Genomic DNA, 21735 nt, shown 5'->3' with positions numbered 1-21735 from the left:
AGTCTCTCGCCTTCCTTAATGAGATCTTGTACCCAAAGAGAAAAATAGGGTATGTGGGAGGCATTGACTTCTCCAAGAGATAAGGAGGACATCTCAAAATACTCCAGGCTTCTGATTCAAACAATGCTGTCAGATTAAAAAACAGCATTTGGAAATTTCTATAAGCTTGCTAAAAATAACTGTAGAATCTTCACAGATATTTTGCTTCCTCTTCTTTCCCTCACTTTTATGGCTTTGTCTAATTTTGTGCGTGTACTAGTAGTACTTCATTTGGGTAATTCAGGATGAATTTTAATGCTAGGATTCATCAATCGTTGGGTATGGTGGTAGCTGAAAATATGTATGTCTTTCCAAGTTAGGAAGATTTTACAATATACTTTCCGTTCACAAAAGCAATGGAATTTACTCAAATGCTTCTGTGTTCTGGAGAGAACACTTTGTAAAGGGAGAATTTTGAATTGTATAAATCTAGTTAATAAACCATTTTGTTTTTACCAAAACATGCAACTTTTCATTTTAGGACTGCTGTAGGAAGAGGAAGAGCTTGGCTTTATCTAGCACTCATGCAAAAGAAACTGGCAGATTATCTAAAAGTACTCTTGGACCATAAGCATCTATTAAGGTAACAGTACAGATATATGTAGATTGTATTCACTGAATCACTGAAACCTTGCATAGCTGTAGTAAGAGGTCGTTAATTGACAGTTTAACTTCAAGCTTTTTCTTGCAACCTGCAGAGGAGCAATTTTTTCATTGTTTTTGCAGTGAACCTACAGAGGAACAAGTAGAATATTTTCTGTGAGAGTTTTGCATCTTCCACCTTGTGCGATAAATTAGCAAAGAAGGAGCTTTATACGGACTACATTACTATTTATATGATTTCAGTGATGGAAGCACCATTATAATTGTTATGATGTGCAGTGATGCCTTATAATATTTCTTCCAGTGAATTTTACGAACCTGATGCATTGATGATGGAGGAGGAAGGAGCAGTCATTGTGGGTCTGCTAGTTGGACTGAATGTTATTGATGCAAACCTTTGCTTGAAAGGAGAAGACTTGGACTCCCAGGTGAAGATTAAAGCTTAAATAAGATCGATCAGTCTGTATAAGATTCTAGTAGAATTAAGCACATCCATAAATACTTTGCCAAGATGGGTCCAGAATTCTTAAATGTGGTATGCAGCCAGGGTTTGCCATTGTTTTCATAAGCGGGCATTTGAATGTCTTACGATAAATCAAAAATTGGATAAACTAAGCTAATTACAAGAGATACGTTGTCAAGATCAGTCTGCTAGGGACTTACGGGAGCTCTTGTTTTGAGGGGGAATGGTGGTTTCCTTTTGGCTTTGGTGTGCGTGGGGGGTGATGTCACATACCTCTGCTGCTTTAATGAAACAGCCCAGGAGTATAAGGAATGTTTTGAGATATTTGTGGTCCAAACAAATAAATGCCTTACATGAATCTGTGCTTAACTTACTGTGAGTATCTTGTGATTTGAGACCATGTCCTCTTTCAGCCAATCTGTTTTACTTTTGAATTAGGTAAACTTTGACAAATGGATCAATAGCATTGCAGAAGTCTGACTCTCTTTCTAAGCTGTAAATTAAAAATATATGTTGCCATAATTTTACTCTTATTAACCTTTTTGTTCTTTAAAAGATAATGTTGCAGAAAATAATGTTGAAATTATCCTGCCTGTTCTACAAATTATGAACATGGTTAACCATTAATGTCTTTATAAGAACTCAAAGAGTTGCTTAAATGTCATATCTCTGTAAGATACTGTGTTTGTTCTTACAAAGTATGATTTAAGTTCTTTTTTCTTTTTCCGAGGTTTTCGGGGGGGGCAGGAATGTCATGTGTGGAAGTTTGTCATGTTTCCCACGTTGAATCAAAAAAAGTACATAAGTATCCACCTTTTTAAGTAGCAGTTTATGGAAATGCTGTCAAAACTAATAACGGCTAGAAACTGAGCTGAATGTGGTTATTTTGATGCTTTTACAACAAACACTAGCTTGTACATTTGCTTCAGCCAGGAAGAATATAGGTATTATCTACCTATAGATAATATGTTTAAACTTCAGATGTTTACCTTTTTTCAAATATAAAGTAATGCCTGCTGCTATGCAGAATTGCACTGTGAAGGTGTGTTAATGTCTTAAATATATTTTTCAGGTTGGAGTGATTGATTTTTCCTTGTACCTTAAGGAAACACAGGACAGTGATGGCAAACAGTATGTATGGTGACGCAGTGATTCTAAATTGTTAACGTTTTTTTGTAGAACAAACCTGTCAGACAGTCTGTGGGAGCACATGAGAGCTAGAGATCTTAAACTCTTTTAATCATACAAAAAAGAGAATCCAAAATAGATTTTGTTAGCTCAACAAAAGTACTAACTTTCGAAGGTTGAGCCCATGGTAGTTTTAACAGTACAGTGTGGAGAGTTTGTGTCTTGAGCTGGGACCAAATTAAAAGCACCCAAAATTTTAGGTTGTGTTTTATTGGATACATGATCTGCCAGGTCACCCACTACGAAATCACTGCTTTGTTTTTAAGCACTGTTTCAGAAACACTCTCAATTAAATAGCTGTCTTTGTGGGAAAGCTCAATTATGGAGGGAAAAAAGTACTTTTAGTTGAAATGTTAGGTGAATTGAGACTGCAACTGTTAGCATCACTGTATCTAGAAGACCTGTAGTGAATGGAGGGGACTTCCTAGTTTGTGTGCTTCCTGCACTTCAGAGCACTTTACCATTTAGATGCTGAGGAGAAGCAGCTAAACAGCTGCTTCATCTCCCTCCTGCTTCTGGTCTAGCTCAGGCACAAGTATTTTTATAAGCAAAGGAGAAAAGGTTTCAACTCAGTTTGCAAGTCTGTGCTGAAAACTGTAGTACAAACCAACACTTTAGAATGAAGGAGTTTCTTCTCAATCAATAAATTCTCACTTTTACAACTAGAGATGGAGGGATTACAGCTGTTCTTGACCAGAAGCATTATGTGGAAGAACTTAACCGACATCTAAGGTGGGATTTTCATCTATTCTAATGTACAAACATTTGTCCTGTTTAGCTTTTCCAGTATGGTTTGAATGTCTCTGCTGTCAGTCTTGTAGATTTTTGTCTGATATTGAAATGCCTTTTCTGATTATTTCCCGAAATCTTAGTTTCATTTTGTAATCTTGCTCTTCTGATGGCATATGCAATGCAGAAAACAAGTCTGTGTAATAATACTTGATTGTTTGGAGACTTATTAGTGATTAACAGAAGATTTTGGAGATACCTTTTCAAGATAAAACTATTACAAATGCATCTGGAAATTCATTCTTTAGGGGAAGAGTCTCTGTTCTTCCCCCATAGGTTGCTCAGTGGGAGGAGCAGGCCTCACTTACCCTCTTGAACATCAGAGAGATGTTAAGACTGCAAAGACTAAGCCAGAACAGGGCTGCCAACTAATACAGCAGGCTGTCAACTGTAGGCAAGTGCATGGTCCTCTCGGAGCTTAAGAGAGACAGTTGTACTTCCTGTGGGTTTTTGCCAGCTCGCCAAATTATTTCATTGTTAAGAAATGCAAGATGGTAAAAGTATGATTGAGGATAGGAATAAATGTTGAACATTGGCACCACTTGTATTGTTTTTATGCATCTCTTTTTCCTTGCTGCAGTTGCACGGTCGCAGATCTTCAGAACAAAATAGACTGTTTAGAAAAGACCAATTCAAAACTCCAGGAAGAGGTTTGTGTCTGTTAAATATTTCATATAGCTCTTTTCCATCAGAGGCAAAACTCCCTAAGAATATACCTTAGGACCTAAAATATTTGAGTTGGTACTAGTGAAATGTGGGGGATTGGTAGGACTGACATGAGTTGGCACATGGGGAAAGCTCTGTGGAAAGCTTCTACATTATGTTAGCTATTAAAAAGCTTTTGGACACCTATTTGGTTTTTGTCTTGCAATGGTGTCTCCACCCAAAAGTAATCATACCACTGTAATGAACATGACTTGTCCCTCTTCCTTCTGCTCATACACGTGTGTATGTATTTGTCATGTGAATTAAACAGAACTCAGAAAAAGAGAAGGAAAAGAATCACATTTCAATTAGGAAATCTTTCCTAGCTGGGAACTGAAATAGAATCCAGCAGCATGCATAATAGTGGTTGGTTTGGGTTTTGTGGTGGTGGGTTTTTTTATATATATACACAGAGTGTATCTGTGTAGTCCAATTTCCAATACTTTTTGGGGTATGTCCACTTGAAAATGCCATAAGGTTCCACCAGCGAATGTCAACCCTGGCTTGCTATATGACTTCTAGTTCATACCAGAATGAATACCATAGATCACAGATCTGTGGCGGGTTTTAGCCTTTTACAATAGGATGCATTTCTTTGCACAGTTAATATTTTAAAATAATTGATGAGGGCGTGAAGCAGAAGTCAAGTGAACAAATGTTGGTGAGCTTATTAATTTAGGCTGTACAGTGAGTATGGCTGCAAAAGGGTCAGGCAGCTTCTGGGGAGAATGAAAGGGACAAAAGGGGAAGTGAGCAGCACACCTGCTACCAAGGCTGAGCTACTAACTTTAGAATTCCTCCAGATGTTGCATGCTTGTACAGTGACTAAATACAGATATGTTCTCTTTGTAAACAGCTTGCAGCAGCAACTGACCGAATTGGATCACTTCAGGAAGAGCAGCAGCAGTTAAAACAACAAAATGAATTAATTCGTGAACGGAGTGAAAAAAGTGTAGAGGTGGGACACCTATTTAAAGATTATGAGGATCCTTAAAATAAGTGATGTCTCTTGATCAACTGTAGTTAGTGCCGTCAAAAGCACACTGAACTGGAATGCTAAGCAGAGTTTAGCATGCTACTGTCTAGATCACTGTGTTTTTGTGCATAGTATGCACAGGCGTTAGATTTTGCTGTTCTTTACTACACATGTAAACATATACTTGCAGAAGGGAGAAAGCATTAAAAGTATTAGAATAGTTTCTTTTTAGTTTTATTCTATTCTTTGAAATTTCAGCTTATTAACGTTTGCCAGCTTATTAATTGTAAAATAGTAGGATTTTACGTGAAATAGAAATATTGTGTTACACACAAGAACTTAAAGCATACTTTAAATATATAGCTTTGTGATCTTATGTGGCTTCTTTGCTGATGTTTCTTGTAGGTAACAAAAGAGGATACAAAAGTAGAATTGGATACTTACAAGCAGTCACGCCAGGGTCTTGATGAAATGTACAGTGATGTTTGGAAGCAGTTGAAAGAAGAAAAAAAAATGAGGCTGGTAAGGACACTTAATTCTAGAAAGTGAAATGAAAGATACAGGATTCTGCATACTTTAAGGTAGCCTTACAAATATGAGACGTATGCTGTGCACTTTTTGCACCTATTCAGAATTCATAAAGGAATGGCAAGCAAGATGCTGGACATTGGTCATTAACAGTGTCTGTAAAGAACTGGAAGTCGGGGCTTTTGGAATGCTGAAAATAGAAGGTCTTCCCCTGTTTAAGAACCTACCAGCATTGTTATAGCAGAGACTAGGATCAAAACACTAAGAGAGGCAACTGTCTTTATGGAGGAAAATATGGTATATACACAACAGTCACTTGCACAGTGAACTGCTAATTAGTGACTGGTGAAGAGGCTGCCCAGGCTTGCTGAAGCCTATGGCTCTAAGTCAACCCAACTCTATCTGCCAGGAGAAATGCTTCATTTGACAGGCTGCTAAGTTACATGCTGAGCTCTACACTTCATGCCAGCAGATCTGCACCCTTGCCCTGATCTGGAGAACTGAAATAGTATTTTGGTCTCACTAACTTAATGTATTATTGGAGACCTAACTCTTCTGTAAAATCATAGTTCAGTATTATCTCAGAGTACTACATAGTTTGTGTATGGGTTATATGGGTTTTGGAAGTGCTTATCCCTGCATATGACTACATAGCAGTAACTAGGAGATCTTTTTGTAAGGAACTAGAGAAAGAGTTGGAGCTACAAATCGGAATGAAAACAGAAATGGAAATTGCCATGAAACTTCTGGAAAAAGATACTCATGAAAAACAAGACACTTTAGTTGCACTTCGTCAACAGTTAGAAGAAGTGAAGGCTATTAACTTGCAGATGTTTCACAAATCTCAGGTATGTACATAGTGGAGAATAGAAAGAACAGCTGTAGTGGTGGTCTTTTACACGTTAATTGTGCACTGGGGATGCATATGAAATATATGCATCTGAAGTACTACTTAGATGCAACAGTTTTCTTAAGAATATCTATTTTAAAACTGTTTAATTTTTGTATTATGCTTTGTTATTGGTATTATATTGGGTATGTTTGGAAAGAAAGGGGGTTTCCTTGAGTATGCTGCGTAGTCTGCCATAGGATCATCCAGCAAATGCTGAGACAAAGGGAGAGCTCTCACAGGGGAGAAGGTGTTTGCAAGGGTCCTTTTTTCTAATCACTGAATGATCAGTCTTTTAAAAAAAAAGACTTACTGCAGCCAAGAACTGTCTTCCTTCTTCTTCCCATCAGTGTTGTCTTGCCTTTCACCTGCACCACATTTAACAGTCTTTGCCGTCGAAACCAACAATAAGTCTCTCTAAACCAATAGAAAACTGTCGGTTATTTTTGTCTATCTCCTGTAGTCTGTACCCAAATGGTCAGCTGAGTGCTATAGCCAGTGGAAAGGCAACGCTGGATTTGGGGAGGGAGGAGCTCTGTGGTCAGGCTGGCCAATGGAGCTACCAAACAGTTGTTGGATTCGTTTAGGTATTTTGTTGTAGCCCCTTTAGCGTAAGACCTGGCTCTCCAGATGTAAGATGGTTAGAGAAGTAAAATGAAAAACGTTTTGCTTTCTGGGCCTGTCTCCCTTCCTCAGTCTCTTCCTTACCCTGGCAGTTTTTAGAGTTTACTTTCCCCATCCTTTGTGTCATATATACTGCAGGGGCTTGGGGATGTTTTTGTGGGTTTTTTGTTGTTTGGGTGGGTTGTGTTGTTTTGTCTTGTTTTTTTTCAATTGGACAAAAAATATGATGATAGGCATTTCTACAGGAAGTGATGGAGTAGTAATGTTCACACAAAATATACAGAGCTTGTCTCCGTTAATGACACAGGAGTTAACTAGGCTGCCCCTCTCATATCTGGTGCCAGAAATCCAGAGGGGATTTCTCTCAATTTGTATGGATTGTTTCCTGATGCCTGTTCAGGCTTTATCCAGGCCTTTGCCTCCTTCACAGATGCACAGAAACTTGCAAGGCAATGGCCAGTGAAATCCCAGTGCTGAGGTATGCCTTTGCTTTCAAAAGCAGTATTTATTTTGGGGTTGGTTTTTTTTTGGCTTCCTAGTTCCATGCCCAGTGAGTGCAGTTGTTACATTCAAATCATAATAGTAACATAATTGATATTATCCTGTCAATTTAATCTGATGATTTCTTTCTTCAAGCTCATTTCTAAAGAGAAGATTTTTGGCTGGTAGCTGATCTCATAGGTCAAAACTTAGTACAGTTAAGTTTTTTTTCTGAGCTCTTAACAAAACAAGTTGGGGAGTGTCTGTTCTGGCATTATCAGCATTTTATTTGTACATTCCAGTTAGACCCAGGCATGGCCTGTAACAAGCTAAACATTCTTTATCTAGTGCTAGACTAGATAGTGTTAAGCACTAACTTTGTGCTTTAGAAAACTAAAATGTATTACCTGGAATGTCTATTCACTTATTCCTACAGAATGCAGAGTGCTCATTACAACAGAAAACAGAAGCAATATCTTCTTTTGAAGGAAAAACAAATGAGATGATGTCCTCTATGAAACAAATGGAAGAGAGGTAATAATTACAAGCTCAAAAAGACAACACTGAAATCAGTAGAAAGCTTCCAACTGAAACCTTTATAGGACGACCTTCCATACACCTCCTATAGACATTTGGGCATGCATGCCAGCATGACGTTCTTTTTCCTTTCTCCTCCTTCTCACCCTCTGCGCTTGCCTGTTCTCTTTTCCCAGGCAAACGTGCCCATAATTGATCCATTCGAAAACCATAGCTCTTTCCATAGGCAGGCTGTTTAAAAACATGCTGACTTTAGTTTAAGAACAGGTATGACTCTCGCTTTTGGGGGTTTTTTTTCAGAAACAGTTGCTTTCAAAAGTCATTTTTTTTCTCTGCTAGCATTTTCAGTGCAAGCTTTTATAAAGATCTCTATGGTAAATCTCAAAGAACAAAATGAGAGGGTGTAGGTAAGGAGTATGTGAATTGACAACAAATGTACATGTTCCTTACTTTGTAGATTGCAGCATGCAGAAAAGGCAAGGCAGGCTGCGGAAGAAAGATGCAACAAGATGAAGCAAGAGCTTGCTGGCAGGCTTGATGCTTGTCGGCAACAGATGTCCCAACTGGATAGCAAATGGTATTTAACCTGATCAGGGTTTTTTCCTTCCCTTCTGCCATTTCCTTAAGAAGTGGTTTCTACTTCTTCTGTGCTAAGATCTAAAGAGGGGTAGGTTTGAACTGTATTGGGTTCAGCAAGTATTGACAGAAGCATGCAAGATCTAGGAAAGCACAGTACTTCTGTATAGTGCACAGTTAGCATGAGGATTTTGAAATGCTTTTTTCAGAACATCCGATTTAGAGCGCAGAGTGCCAGTAGAAATCTGGTCACTCTGACTAGCAATGGAGCTTTCAATTGCTTTTTTACTAAATCAGGAGATAGATATGGTCAGGCTTGTAGGCTGGGCATCTAAGTGACTGTCATCTAAATGGACTGGGGTTTTTGGAGGGGCTTGGGGGTTGGGGAGCGTCCTGGTGTTCTTAGGGAATGTTAATCCTCTAAAGATTTCTAATACCTATAGAAAATGCTTCTTCCATTGTTCAGACTTTAGGGTAGAGTGTCATTTTTAAACATGGCTGTTTAAACACAGGTAGTCAAATATGTACTTGTGGGGATTGGTTTTGGTTTTGGGGTTTTTTTTTAGGGGGGTTCCTTCTTTTTTATTCTAGCTCCTTGTGAATTTTTTATTCCTTGCTCCTTGTTTTCTGTGACCTGAAAATGCTAATATAGTTTTTGATGTCTGCTGCCATAACATCCCTGTTCTTTCCTTTCCCAGAACACCACTCTAGTTTTTGCCCTCTTTTGGACAAGGTTTCTTCTTGTCTTAAGTGCTATCCTTAAGTGCTATAGGATATTTTTCTGCTATAGGGTTTCTTAGAATGAATTATTTTTAAATAGCTCAACTCTGGAAAAGGAGTTAAAATCTGAAAAGGAACAGAGGCAAACTTTGCAAAGAGAACTACACCAAGAGAAGGATGCTACCACTCTGCTTAAAACAGAACTGCAACAAATGGAAGGTCTGAAAAAGGTACGCACAATGCAAACATGCCCAGCATTCAGGATTAAAGCTGACTCAGAACCAGTGCAATGTTTGCATCTGTAGTAGAGTAATTTCTTCTGTACCACTCTCCTCCTCTGAGTGGTTTCAAAAGTTTGGCTGACATAACGCAAGTCTGCACATGAAATGCCAAGAGAAGGAACTTGGAGCAATGAGAGCAGCTTAGCTAGAGGTGGCTGAGGAGGTTTCTGTCTGCCCTGCCTTAGCTGTGCAAGTGTCTGAGCCATTCATCAGTCAGCAGCTGAAGCTGAGGTGGGATAGCTGGGGACAAAAAGCTCATCAGCTGTCCCATGGTGAGATACCCTGCTCAGGTAGGAAATGTCAAGTTCAGAGCCTTCAGTGACTGTGTGAAGTCTTTCAACTGTGTGTAATGAAATAAGAACCCGTTTTCAAGCATTCAAAACAATGAATGCGATTTATTTTTTAAGCATGAACATTCTTAATAATCTAAAGAGAATTTGGTGCTGTGTATCGAGCAGTTTAGATTTTGAAGGCACAATTGTACACCAGTACCTGTCTATAGGCTCATGTGTGGGCATAGGACTGCTGCATTCTAGCTATGTTCAAGGATGTTTAAAGCCTGAAAATCTTCCTCTCTTTATGGTAAATACAGTTAAATGATTTCATTGTTTGCGCTCTCCAAGAACCCCTGAGTAGTTCACTCATGTAATTCTAAAAATCAAGCCTTAGAAATAGGTAGCTTTGTAAAGGAGCTTATTTCTGTGAACTGCTTGGGTAGTTTGGGTAGACTGTCTGATCCAGGTTATAGGTCAAACCTAGCACACAAAAAACTTGATTTTGTGCTTAATTTTATAGGAACTGAGAAAACTGCAAGATGAGAAGCAGCAGTTAGAGAAAGTCTGTGAGGAGCAGGAGCAAGCTCTTCAAGAAATGGGACTTCATCTCAGCCAGTAAGTTCTAGGAACTGAACTCCTGTAAGTGACGTAACCTGGAGGACGCAGTATCAAACTAATACAAATAATTTTAAAATGCCTCCAGTTATAAAAATCAATAAACATGAGAATTTTAGGAGGCAATTACTATGCATGGGAAACTAAACAGCCATGAAACAAAAGTGAGGAAAGATCCTTGCACGAGTAAGCTGGCTGAGATAGGAAACAATACATTAAATGCTTAGTTCTTACAGTGGAACTGTGCTTTTCCCCACATTCTTCTGAATATACTGAGAAGGGGGCAAACCCCACAGTGACAAAGCTGCCTGGTGATATGAGCGTTTCAGAGTTGTAACAGGGAGCTGACTGAAGAATTAGTAGAATCCAGTGGCTGGACAGTGGAATGGCAGGTAAAACTGAACACAACTAAATGTAAAGTCATGCAGAGGGAATTTTTTTTTTTCCCCCAGATCGAAGTTGAAGATGGAAGATATTAAAGAAGTAAATAAAGCACTAAAGGTACTCTACAACTCATGGATATTCTGACTAAGCATATGCATGACATTTAAGGCCTTCAAATTTCACCACGGTTATCCTACTTTAAAAGATGGCTTTTGAAAAATACCAACAACGTTGGTAAACTGCCTTTGAATTTTATTTTATACATTTATTTGTATCATCGTCTACAGTGAGGTTTTCATTCCAATTTTCTAGGGTCATACCTGGCTGAAGGATGATGAAGCAACACACTGCAAGCAATGTGAAAAGGAATTCTCCATCTCAAGAAGGAAGGTAGTGTTGTTCAGTGGATTTTTTTTTTTTTTCCTTTTTTCTGTGACAAAAGAAAAGTTGTGCTGTTGCGTAGTTTGTTAGGGAAGACTGACACTGCTTCTGTACGGGGTGGGCCAGAGCGCTGCGAAATGGCAGCAGAGCCTGCCCCGCCTGTCAGCCAGGGGCGAGCAGCTCCTGGTCCTGGAGGGAAGCCGGGCTGCGGGGGGATCGCCCCGCTTCACCTGCAGGCCTCTGCGCAGGGGGAAGTGCTGCTGGGAGGTTGGGCCTGCTGGGCAGTGGAGGATGACGTCAGTGGGCTCCGAAAGCTTTTATAAGGTCTGATTTATCTCTTCCTGATGCTCAATTTTTAGGCAGCTGTGCTTATTCTCACTCTCTGTTTGTAGCATCACTGCAGAAACTGTGGGGACATCTTCTGCAACTCTTGTTCCAGTAATGAACTTGCACTGCCATCGTATCCTAAACCTGTCCGTGTTTGTGATACTTGTCACACTTTACTACTTCAGCGGTGTTCGTCTAATTCCTCCTAAGGCTTTTGTAACCTTGACAGGACCACTTGAACGTTGGAAAAGTAGCCATTATTTTTTTTATTCTGAACTCCAGGCATATTCTGTGCAGCAGACTGTCTGGTCTCTAATATATTTTCCATTGTAAGACAGAGCAGTGTAAAATAATTTGTAGGGATTATGCAAGCTAATGTCTGTCCAACTGGAATAATTAAGAAAATTAAATCAGCTGTAATTTCCTTTAAAGTTCTATTTGAAACTAAACTGCAAATTCACTTTTCTGATTTTTATAGATATTTGTATTCAAATTTGTATATGGCATTTCTACATTTATTTGATCCCTCTAGACGTCGCTGTCTTTCTGCACATTAACGTCAGTTCCACTGTGTCTTCACTGTAGGTGCTCCTGTGTGTTTCACTGGCTAGTGTACAGTTTTGTATTTGCTCTAAGTAAAGAGAAGAAAAATCGATCTATGAATTGTCTATAGAGCTTTACGGTGGGTGTCAATGAACGTGCCTTCAGTTCACTGCAGAGTCACTTGCTCTGAAAGTTGCTGTGACCACAGTGCGGTAATTACACAATAAAGCCTTTTGCAAAAACTGAAAGCAAGACTGAAGTTCTGATTTTTAACAGCTGTCAGTCACGGATGCTGGAAGAGAATGTTCTTGTATGGCCGTGCATGTCGAGGGCTGAAGCTAGTGATGCTGAAACGCGCCTAGAGTAACTGCCCAGCACGCGTGTGCTCACGGCACTCTCCTGGAAGGTGCCGGGTGAAGCCGGTGCTCTGCAGCGGTAACAAACTGCTTCCGCACCTCCCCAGGGAAAAAGCAGGCAGTGCCTCCAGCTTGCTGCAGCGCAGTGGGGCAGCTGCTCAGATTCACTGCCTTAACCAGCGAGGGCGTTACCGACTAATGTGTGTCTCTGGCTGATGATGCTGTTCTCTCAAGCCCGAGCGAGGTTGTGCTCAGGGCTGAGGCAGGCTGGGTCAACAGCAGGTTGCAATTTTGCAATGCACCAGCTCCGCTGCTGCTGCATGTCAGGGTCGCAACTGTCAAACCACACCGTAACAATGGAGAAGGCCAGGTGGAGGCAGCCCTGTCCCCAGGAGCGCTCATGATGCTCGACGAGCACCGCAGGATGCAACAGCTCTTTGGCTGAAGCAAGCACGCGACTGCATACAGGCTCCCTCTTTCAAAGGCTTCACTTAGTACAAACCACAGCAAGATCCTGCTCCGCCTTCTGGCTGTTTAGTCCCCCCCACACTCTGCTGGAAGCTCAGCAGGGACACGAGTCTGCATTGAGCTGGGCCCTGGCACCAACCCTGCTACACCAGTGATTTGTTACTGCTGTCAGCATCCAGCTAGTGAAGCAGGTTTTTAGTATGGCAGGGACAACACTGGCTGGGGTGTTTGACCTGTTCCAGCTCCATTGCTGCAAAATGGGATGGGGCTTTCTTCACTGCAGAAAGTGACCTCAAATTTCTAACCTTTAGGGAAAATGGTTAATTAATAAGAATTTGCTATGGCAAATACATGGAAGCAGATTCCACATTATTCCAGAGGAAGCTGCAGTGCTCAAAGCTGTAACGAAGCTGCTGATAAAACCACATCTTTAAGCATGATGTTTGACAAGGTGGGTGCACTAAGCTGCCCAGTCCACTGAGGCAGCACTTCATCTCCCAAGAGATGCCGAGATTACCTCTCGGCCCCCATTCGCAGCCCTGGAGCACTGTGAACCAACGCACATTCGGCACCTGCAGCAGCAGGTGCTGGTTTTCTTCACCAACCCCCCTTGGCTGAGAAAGGGCCATCACCTTAGCACCCCGCAAGGCCAGCTTTCAGGCAAGCATTCCCATTAGGAGCGGTCACAACGCTCACAGCAGAGGCACATTAGAGTACTACCATCAGGGGGATGCAGCAGCACAGTGACACTTCTGCAGGTGTCGCTACCCCACAGAAGGTGGAGATCAAGAAGGAGTGAGTTCCAGTTTTTAAAAGGAAGATTTATTTAACAAGTTTCACTTAGCGCAATACACCTAAAAAGGAAATCACAATACAATGAAAGATTAAATCAAGGCCTCAGAATTTTATACGAACACCAAGACCGAAATCCTAAAGTAGCCGTATTGCGTCTCAACACGTTTCCCCCATTAACTTAAAAAAAAAAAGCTTTAACGTGCCTTACAGGATATTAAAAGAAATAAACTAGAACTAACATGCCAAATGTTCACTTTGAATTTCAGACACAGCTCCTATATTGTTTCTTTACAAAAAAGCATGTCTCTTTCAACATGTATTCAAAACAGTGTCGGATGTAATATGGTATAAGAGCAACATTTAACGTAATTCAAACAGCTTTAACCTAAATACGCTTACTGCTTAAATACACTCCTACAACAAAACTAACTTGAGAAACGCTCAAAATTGTTTAACAGTTATAGTCTTTACTCAACTTGGTTATTACATCCTAGATGAATGTTCATTTCTGTATGTTCAAAAATACTGAACCTGAAAGGTTTTAAAATAACAATCCTGAATTCACTTACAGTAAAGCATAAATCACAAGCTTGTATTGCAAAACTGTTAAACTTAGTTTTTTGTTTTTTTGTTTTTTAAAAAAGATTTGACCAAAAGTCAGCGATTGGTTACATTCCCCAGCCACCACTCATGTTGGACATGTTCGACATGCCGCCCATGCCGTTCACTCCCATGGACGCACGGTTCCCGCTGCTGTAGTAGCTGCTGTTCATGGCGCCCTGGCTCCCGGGGTCTGAGGGGGAAAACCGACAGCAGGTTCACAGCCGGTTCAGGCAGATTCGAAGCATCGCTCCCCCAACGCCTGTCCTTGCTGGGCCACCGCGTAAACACCATCCACTGTGCCCAATACTGCAGAGTGTCAGTTTACAGCTCCGTACCCAAAGTTAAGTTTATTGGTTGTTCAATGAAAGAGCCAGCTCTGTCCTGCCCTCCCTCTGAAGTCAGCATTTTTCATCCCTGTTCCACAGAGCCCCCCATGTACCTCCCCGTTTGTACTCGTGCATTTAAACCAGGTTGGTCTCCAGCTTCCGTACCGAGAAGTCATCGGAGCAATGGAAGTCTGGACACCAGCACTTCCAGAATCATTTCCCACACTTCCCCCCAGCTCCAAGTTCCCACTTTGAATCCGTTCCCCCCCCTTCTCCATTAGTTCTAAAATTCACAGTAGCCAAGTCTGCAGCTGTCAGGGCCTGTGCTGCCCCATCTGCACCACAGCCCTTCGACACCCATGAACAGCACCTTAAGGCATGCTAAGCCGGCTGCACTTGGCCCACCTAAAACCAGTGAAGAAATGCGCTTACCATATCCACTCATGCTGCTCTGACCACCGTATCCTCCTCCGTAACCCCCACTCAGCTGCTGGTTGGCTGGGCCACCATAACTGGATTGGCTTCCTTTCAAGTTAAAGATAGAAACGTTAAGAGCTCGCCTGTCAAGAAGTCTGCTCGCTATCAACAAATCCACCCTCCACCTGACTAACAGCCCCTGTGCCCTGGCACTAGCTCGCGCTCTCACCTAGGGAACTTTCTTCCTAAGAATAGAAGGTAACAATCTCAAAGAAAGCAACCAGGCTTCTACAGACATTCCTACAATCACGCGGCAAGAACAACTTGAAGAGTTACAGCAAGTGCTCACAGTTCTCAAGCACTTGCTGTAAGGGTTTACACTTCTGCCATTTCTATGCGCTATACGTAGCGGGATCAATCTGCTATTGTGCATAATACACACGCCCAGAGACGTACACTTGGCTGTAAGTGACCTCACACAGAGTGCTGCCCATGACAGCAGCCAGCCCCCCCTCAGGAGGCACGCCGACTCATTAACGAGTCGCTCACTTGTATGCAGTCCTGACAGACTTACTGCTGTTCCAGACTGGTTGCGCATCACAGCAGCGCTACAGGACACCTCTACTTAAGCTTACTAACTACTGCTCTTCACCTCATCACTTGCCTATGCTCCCACAAAACTCTTCTGTAGTTCAAGTATCAGCATTAGTCTTCAAATGTTTTGTAATCAAAGTACTATAAAAGCAGCAGCGTATCTACACACGCGCACACACCCCCACCCTCAAGAAACACCCCAAAACCAACCACCATCTTAATCTCTAAGAAACCAGACAAGCCAGGTATCAAGAAGGGTATCTGCTATATAGCCACAACAGTGGCTTCAGACTTGTGTTGCAAACACACGTTTTAGATTTTCAAACAATTCTGGAGTTTGCTAGAGCGATTCAGACAGTTTCTCCAAATTCCAAATAGGTTTTCCCTCACCACCAAGACCAGGCTTGAATGGCAGGTCAGGTGCAGCAGATACATCCTCCATCGCCAGACGATGTTCTGGTCTCCAACAAAGGGAGGGGGAAGGAGAGTAAAAGGACAGGCATCTCCCGCTTTGCTTCCACACCGCCACGCTCCCAGGAGCCGCTCATCCCCCCCACGCACACCACACTCAGCACCACAGCTTATTCAACCTATTAATCATTCAAATGTATTCCCAAAAGGTTTATATACCTGGCAATGTGCTAGTGTTCCAATCTTGGACTACCCCTTCCGATTCCTTGACTGTGTGATTAAGACAGAATGTTGAATTTCAGTTTTTATGCCAGGCATAGAATAAGCAGGAGCTGTATAACATTAGCCAGCTTCCTTAAATATCAAGTGCTTGTTCAAAAGCGCAGTTAGACTGTTCACACATACCCATTGCTCCCATCATTTGACTGCCATAGGCACCACCACTTCCTCCTGCTGTAGAATTCAGGAAGAGTTCTACATATCTGTGTTCTGGAAGAAGAAAGTTTTGCCATGAGAGCATTTCACACCAAACCCACGCACAGTTTGCCTCACTGCAAGTAAGGCTGCAATAAAACCTTTGGCATTCCAGTTACAGCAGATGCACTACATTGCAGTGCTGTATCTTCCCCAAAGCCACATATTCGGAACAGTTGTACTTACGCATATTTGCTTTGTCTTTGGACATAGCGGCCACTGCATCCTCATGAGTAGCAAATTCAACGTCTGCCTCTCCAGTCACTCTGCCATCTGGCCCGATCTCGATGTGTACTCTTACAGGGTTCAGAGGTGAGAAGAACTACATACGAAATAGTCACACAGATTAAAACGCACCAATGCAACAGTTCAGTTTTACAGCAAGCCGTTTTCTCTAAAGGAACATTCGTCAGCTGCGGTGCAGTTGACACGTCCAGCAACGATCACAGAACCTTAAAGCCATGCACTTAAGGGCAGATTTGGAACTCACGTTATAGATGTCGTTCTCCGTAGCTCTGTAAGGCAGACCTCTCATGTGGACGCAGTGGCCAGTCGTGCTCTGGAAGGTGGATCCCCCGTCGCCGTATCTGTGGTCCGACATTCCTGCAGAGAAAAGAGTCCATTCTAGGTCTTTCAGATGTATTTTAGTTTCTTTTGAGATGTATTGAAAGTTCAGTTACTATTCCTATTAGAGAGATCTTACCTCTTCCAAATCTATCAGAACCAAAACCATAGCCATCATTATACCCATTGTAGTCATCATAACCTCCATAACCTATAAATAGATTGGACAACATGTTCATTTCAACCACAGAAAGATCCAAAGGTACACGAACACACTGCAGACAACTAGCATGAGAAAGTTCTGTCTCTTCTAGGAGAAATAAAGCCAAGGACATATACAAACCAGTAGCTACAAAGCAGGGAAGACACTACCAGGTCCAAGTATTGCTGCTTCTCAGATGAGCAGCTCCCTCTTGGACTTCGCATACTTACCCCCTCCATAAGCTCCACGCCTCATTCTTTCCAAGCTACTTCCTCTACCAAGACTGTTATATCCCCGCGTAAGACCAGGTCTGTCGTAAGGACCGGGTCTCTGCATGGCCAACAGCTTGCGTGGAGGGTCGTAGTGAGTGCGCACTTCCGCTCGACTACTCTTGAAGATCTCAATGTACCTAGAAGTGTTTCCACAGAAAGAAGTCAGTCTTTAATTCCTTCCACAGATACCTCACAACTTTACATTACAACAAGCCATTTAGTCATAGCCTCGAAACTGGCAGTGTATTTTAAGCCAGGTTTCTTTACATTATGTAGGCAATGACATACTATTATAAGCACTATGTTACTTTCAAATCAGTGTATTTTCAAGAAATTACAATTACTGAAGGGTTTACATGCTCCTCATACTTCACAGTATCCCAACCTTAAGGGCGGGGGAGCAATATTGATTCCCCACCCTCCTCCCCCCAATTTAAAGTGTTAGTCAAAAAATGTAGGAGGGACTGACGTCCACTCAACTCAGCACTGTTTTGCTCATGTGGCAACGTAAACAGAAGGTTAAAAACCCGGCCTCCACCAAGATTTTAACCCATCAGGATGCTACAAAAAAGCTCTGCATGTGCTCGTGAACCCAGCCTATGCTTCAGTGATTCAGCATAGGCAAAAAGTGCATGCTTCAATGAAAAATAGTCACAAGTAAAATAGAATAAAAACCCTTTGTGACAATTTCTTGAAAGCTATGCTTATTACATTGAAGATTAATACAGTAAGAAAATTCGTTACATTTCAACTTATAAAACAAGTTTAGAAAGTATCACATTTTCTTATGGTAATAAGAGTACTGTGCATGTCTTTAGAGCTAAAGGCATAATTGGTGCTATTTGAGAAGTTAAAGCCATAGTCTCTCAACTTCATCGCTTTCAAGCTATCAGTTTTGCACTCCTCCAGCCCTACCAAGTTTCCAAAACACACTTAAGCTTAGCCCAATTTTATCTTTCATTTTGGGTAGATCCAAACAGTCTGTGCCAGACGCACATTAGCAATACCTTCACTTATCACCGAGTTAGAGACCAAAGTACTATTGCTATTCAGATGTTAACACTTTCAGAAGAGAGAATATGGATTTAATTGTTTACCATAAGAAAAGTGACAGAGCCAACCAACCATCCATCCCCACCTGTGCCCTATTCTTTCCTTGTGTTTCTTTAGAGCCTTTTCAGCTATTTCCTGTGAAGCAAACTGCACGAAGGCCTCCCCCGTACTCCTCCCCTGGAAGTCCACCGGCAATGTTATCCCATTTGGCACGATTTCCAACCCTTCAACCCAAGGACAAATAACCCCAGTAGGGGGGCAATATTAACATCACAAGCCCAGTCATGAGTTTTTCTTATAGCTTTAAATACACCAGAATTTTAACACTTGTAAGTGAATGGTATGTTGATTCTAGAACACTAGAAGAAAAAGCATGTCAACAAAAAGAGATCCACGATCACATACCATTCAGTTTACATTCTTAACCCACCCTGCAGAGCACAGAAATGTTCTGAGTGTCACCGACAACTCCTCAGATAAAGCATCTAATGCAGGGTGCATTAAGAAGTTCACATATTATTACAAACCTCTTCAATTCTGTGAAAGTATTTAAGATGAACTTTTTAAGATAACTTAAATTCAAACACAGCAAGTTAAACAGCTTTATATAACAGAAGTATTTTTACTAGAAGTCACTCAGGTAAAATAATTAGTCTTATGCAAACATCAAGTTTCAGCATTAATTTTATCTTTAGGAGTGCTCAATTAAGAAAAAAATCATGAAGTAATTTCAAAAGTATTAGTCTCTGAACAGAAGAGGCACATTTTGTATATTAAGCACATTAACAGTTTTTAAAGCTTGAATCACTTAACTTTAACTTAAAATGCACATGCTTAGGAATTGCTCTTGTTCACAACGCATTACTGATTCAGAAAACAAAAAACAAGTTCTGAAGTTGTAAAATCGGAAATATTTCTACTGTATTTTAAAGCAAAACAGTAAGCTCAATCACATCTTGTTACAGCAAAACATTGCAGCTAATTTTGACACTCACATTTAGAAATCTACTACTTTGAAAATACTACGAAGTTAAATGCTAGATAAATTAACAGATTTCATTCTTAGGCATTTATAATAGTATTCCAGTTCCTAAAACATACAACAGCTGCAAGAAAGTGAGAATGAGTCAATACAAGGCATTATCTCTTCATCCACAAAAACTTTTAGCCAGACAACATCAAGGGGCTTTTTTCCCCCTAGGAAGGGGAGTGGGGAGAGAGGAGATCTGTACTTGGGTAGAGTTCAGCAAGTTGTTTTTTTCTGGAATCTTATTCAATACTACATCTATGTTTGTAAGAAATCATGGGCACGATGGATGCTCTTCCTCAGATCCTGCTCCTTGTACTGAGCCCAGCAGTAAGGGTGTTCTACCTCCTTCACTCAACAGTGTGGACCAGCTAAGACTGTGGGTGGAAATATCCTCCCATCTGAGTTGTTCACTTTTAATTTAGAAAGCAAGACACTTGTTTTCTGCTATCCTTACTTGGAACAGTTATGTCCCGCTAAATATAAGTTAGAGCAGCTTTTTGGAGTTCCCTCAATTATTTAATAAACAAGTACTTTAGGAATTGATCCCTCAAGCCCAGATAACTAATGAAGAATTGCTTATTTTCTTTTAATACCCATCGGTGTACTGTTGGAAGTACTACTGGGCAGTCCATGGTGGTTTGTTTGTTTTTTTTTTAAGCATAGACCAATAGTACTACAGCTACTACTTTTATCCCACATACCTGAAAAAAACTGTACAATTTCTTCTTTACTACAGCCAAATGGGAGTCCTCTAAGACGTACAAAACCATCATTAGCCGTATCAGGGCTGTTGGGACCAGTATGCTTCAGAACCCAATCCATTTCAACGTTGTTTGACTTGAAAACTGTAAAAGGCACTTAGAATTAATGCATTCTGGAACACACAACAGTTTTAAAAGCCATATGCCTCGAAACTAGTCAACTTGTGATATACAAGTCCATTTGTCCTTTTACATGCATTTTAAAGAGACAGAAAACCAATTAACCAAAAGCCCATCAAGCACGAACACGTTTAGTCAGTTACTAGTCCAACTGAGTCAAACCTTCGACATATCTGTGTCCCATTGTTTCTCTGTCTTTTTTCAGTGCCAATTTCACATCTTCCTCTGATTCAAGTTCAGCAAATGCTTCTCCACTCGGTCTGCCCTCCCTGGTGTAGATGAAACGGATACCCAAAGCCCCGTTTAGAATTTTGCAATCTGAAAAAGAAACAGGAAGGCCAGAATTAATTATTACAGGAACATTGTGACTTTTAGAATACGTGAAACTTTTAAAAGGAAAAAACAACAACTGCCAAGTTATAATCAACCAGCAGTTTTCTTGTTACAACTTTTACAGTGACCAATAAACTAAGGGACTAACTAAAATGAAGTCACCCTTCTTGTCAAGTCTGAAGATTAGCAAAACATGAAGGATAAATGCAAACTAGTCTCTGTTTTCAAAGCTTTGCTGCCTCAAGTCAAGTTGAATGCGCTACTTGCTTTTGATCGTAACTGACTTAGACTTTCTCATCAGCATGAAGTGAAATAAGGAGAAGTAACAATCAGTGTAAGCATAATGAACTAAATCAGAACAAAGTCCAATATGCCCAATTCCTGAAGCAGCTTTAAAACCTCCAGTCACTGAAGAAAGCATGCATTTATCACCACTATTTATTACTGCAGGATGCTAATAATTTGGGGGAAGGACACGACACACTGAACGCTTAACGCCAGAGAGCCTATTAGGACAGCACCAAGAACTAACCTCATTTAGTTCAACCTGAAGCAAGAATTTTGAAGTTTTCTTTAAAATGGGAGTTTATCTCTTTTGGCTGCTCAAGAAGCTAAGGCAGTTGTGGTTATCCCAGCAAGTCGCAGAATAAGTTCCTTTGTGCCTAGTTCCTGCTAGTAAAACCATAGTCTTCCATACTGCATCCTAGCTGAGGCACTTGTTGCATTACAAACTTCATTAGGTACTGAAGTGCCCTGAATGCTTTCTCAAACTGCTCACTGTGGCATTCCCACTGCCATAGCGTCCCCCAGGAAGAGCCCAGAATTGACAACAGACCCCAGCCCCTCTCCCAGACCCCCACCCCATAGTTTTGCTTACCGGAGAAAAACCTCTGCACCTCCTCGGTGGAGCAGGACCAAGGCAGCCCCCTCACTTTCACCACATATCCCTCGCTGCTCTCTGTGTTGAGCATCACATTGGGGGTGAGGCTCGGCTCCGCCTCAGCTTCTGTGGTTGCTGGAGAAGACGAAAGCA

The 21735-nt window shown here is 41.2% G+C and overlaps 2 protein-coding genes across 2 annotated transcripts in view; one reads left to right on the top strand and one right to left on the bottom strand.

Annotated features, from left to right (window-relative positions):
• RUFY1 (RUN and FYVE domain containing 1) overlaps window positions 1–11854 on the top strand; it is a 12530-nt gene extending 676 nt beyond the window's left edge. Inside the window, exons 3-17 of the mRNA XM_009572495.1 lie at window positions 521–622; window positions 947–1070; window positions 2178–2236; window positions 2960–3025; window positions 3663–3732; window positions 4644–4745; window positions 5169–5285; window positions 5972–6139; window positions 7721–7818; window positions 8279–8398; window positions 9218–9347; window positions 10194–10288; window positions 10741–10789; window positions 10985–11062; window positions 11446–11854. Coding sequence (XP_009570790.1) covers window positions 521–622; window positions 947–1070; window positions 2178–2236; window positions 2960–3025; window positions 3663–3732; window positions 4644–4745; window positions 5169–5285; window positions 5972–6139; window positions 7721–7818; window positions 8279–8398; window positions 9218–9347; window positions 10194–10288; window positions 10741–10789; window positions 10985–11062; window positions 11446–11589 — 1522 coding nt within the window. The 3' untranslated portion in view covers window positions 11590–11854. The remainder of the gene's footprint in view (window positions 1–520; window positions 623–946; window positions 1071–2177; window positions 2237–2959; window positions 3026–3662; window positions 3733–4643; window positions 4746–5168; window positions 5286–5971; window positions 6140–7720; window positions 7819–8278; window positions 8399–9217; window positions 9348–10193; window positions 10289–10740; window positions 10790–10984; window positions 11063–11445) is intronic.
• Window positions 11855–13544: 1690 nt separating this feature from the next.
• HNRNPH1 (heterogeneous nuclear ribonucleoprotein H1 (H)) lies at window positions 13545–21712 on the bottom strand. Its single transcript, XM_009572494.1, is given in 11 exon segments — window positions 13545–14335; window positions 14904–14996; window positions 16293–16382; window positions 16554–16689; window positions 16858–16997; window positions 17071–17142; window positions 17364–17542; window positions 18544–18682; window positions 20190–20333; window positions 20532–20687; window positions 21580–21712. Coding segments are annotated over 11 exon segments (1368 nt in total). The 5' UTR covers window positions 21674–21712; the 3' UTR covers window positions 13545–14210.
• Between the last annotated feature and the right edge of the window lie 23 nt (window positions 21713–21735).

This window comes from Fulmarus glacialis, unplaced genomic scaffold, assembly GCF_000690835.1.
Source record: "Fulmarus glacialis isolate BGI_N327 unplaced genomic scaffold, ASM69083v1 scaffold15232, whole genome shotgun sequence".
Lineage (NCBI taxonomy): Eukaryota > Metazoa > Chordata > Aves > Procellariiformes > Procellariidae > Fulmarus > Fulmarus glacialis.
This window is presented reverse-complemented; position numbering and strand designations above follow the sequence as displayed.